Source organism: Myotis brandtii, unplaced genomic scaffold (assembly GCF_000412655.1).
Source record: "Myotis brandtii unplaced genomic scaffold, ASM41265v1 C42120010, whole genome shotgun sequence".
Classification (NCBI taxonomy): Eukaryota; Metazoa; Chordata; class Mammalia; order Chiroptera; family Vespertilionidae; genus Myotis; species Myotis brandtii.
This window is the reverse complement of record NW_005318315.1, coordinates 1-1091: the sequence shown is the minus strand read 5'-3', so window position 1 is coordinate 1091 and position 1091 is coordinate 1. Positions and strand designations below refer to the sequence as shown.

Sequence of the window (1091 nt, the reverse complement as noted above, 5' to 3'; positions counted from 1 at the left end):
CGATGCTCTATCCACTGAGCCAAAACGGTTAGGGCCAATGCGTGTTTTAACCACCCCATTCCTTGGTCTCGTACCTGACTTCCTGAGTCAGTATGTCTGAGGGTGCGGGTCCTGGAAACTATGAATCAGTCCCACTGAGGTTCAGATGCAGCCCAGTTTGGACACCTGTTGGCTACTTCCTTCGAGCTGCCAGTGCATCCCCCATGGCGTCTGAGCTGGGACTGAGGGTAACATGGAGACCAAGGGAAGACCCAGGGGTAAACTGAATACAGAGCAAGGCTGACGCGTCAGGGGCCCGGGGTCAGGAATCACCTTGAGCAGGGAGGTGCGAGGCACACAGAGCAAGTTGACAGCCATGGAGAGCTTCCGGAAGAACTCCATGGCAATGTCTCCCAGGCCAGCCCCCTGCAGCCAGTCCAAGACAAGGTCCAGGTTGGTCCGGATTTGCACAGCTCGAGACCACTGATAGAAAGGCCGGCCTTGACCTGTGGGGGAAGGGTAGGAGCAGCAATGGGTACATGGACCCTGCCCTTCTGCCTCCCAGGCCCTTCCTGTTCTTCAGCTGGGGACCCGGAGCTTGCTTTCCAGAGTGCATAAGAGTTAGGCCTCAGCCCGTGACCGGTCTGACTTGACCTGGGTCTCAGGGCCTCCTGTCTCTGCCTCCTTGCCCGTCCCAGTCTGACGCTCACCTCGTTCCATCAGTGAGTTGAGAAGGGATGCATTGGAGAAGAAGAACAAGTAGCCGAAAGTCTGAGACACAAGGTCCGGGTGCAGCTCGCACTGGCTGGTCAGTTCCAGAGCTGCCTGGAACACGCCCAGGGTCGGTCTCAAACCCGGAGGCATGGCCTCCAGCTCTGCGCCAGGTCCGGGAAGCTCTGCCCCACCTGTGAAGGGGTTACTATCCAGGAGAGCTGGCAGCGTTGAATACAGAGTCTGAGGAGATAGAGAGATGCCAACAAGATCAGACTACAACTCCCTAGAAGTGCCAGGGGAGCCGCATAGGAAGATCCTGGGGAGCTCCGCCAAAGGTTTCTGGGAATTGTAGTCCACTTTGCCTTCAACACCCTAAAGATCTCCATGAGTAAAGTCCT

General features: G+C 57.0%; 1 protein-coding gene across 1 annotated transcript; it reads right to left on the bottom strand.

Moving 5' to 3' along the window:
* Window positions 1-111: 111 nt before the first annotated feature.
* LOC102246155 (ras-interacting protein 1-like) lies at window positions 112-1054 on the bottom strand. Its single transcript, XM_005852907.2, has 2 exons — window positions 690-1054; window positions 112-485 (listed from the first exon to the last, which is right to left on the bottom strand). Exons 1-2 carry the CDS (start codon window positions 841-843, stop codon window positions 142-144), a joined length of 498 nt encoding a protein of 165 aa, XP_005852969.1. The 5' UTR covers window positions 844-1054; the 3' UTR covers window positions 112-141.
* Between the last annotated feature and the right edge of the window lie 37 nt (window positions 1055-1091).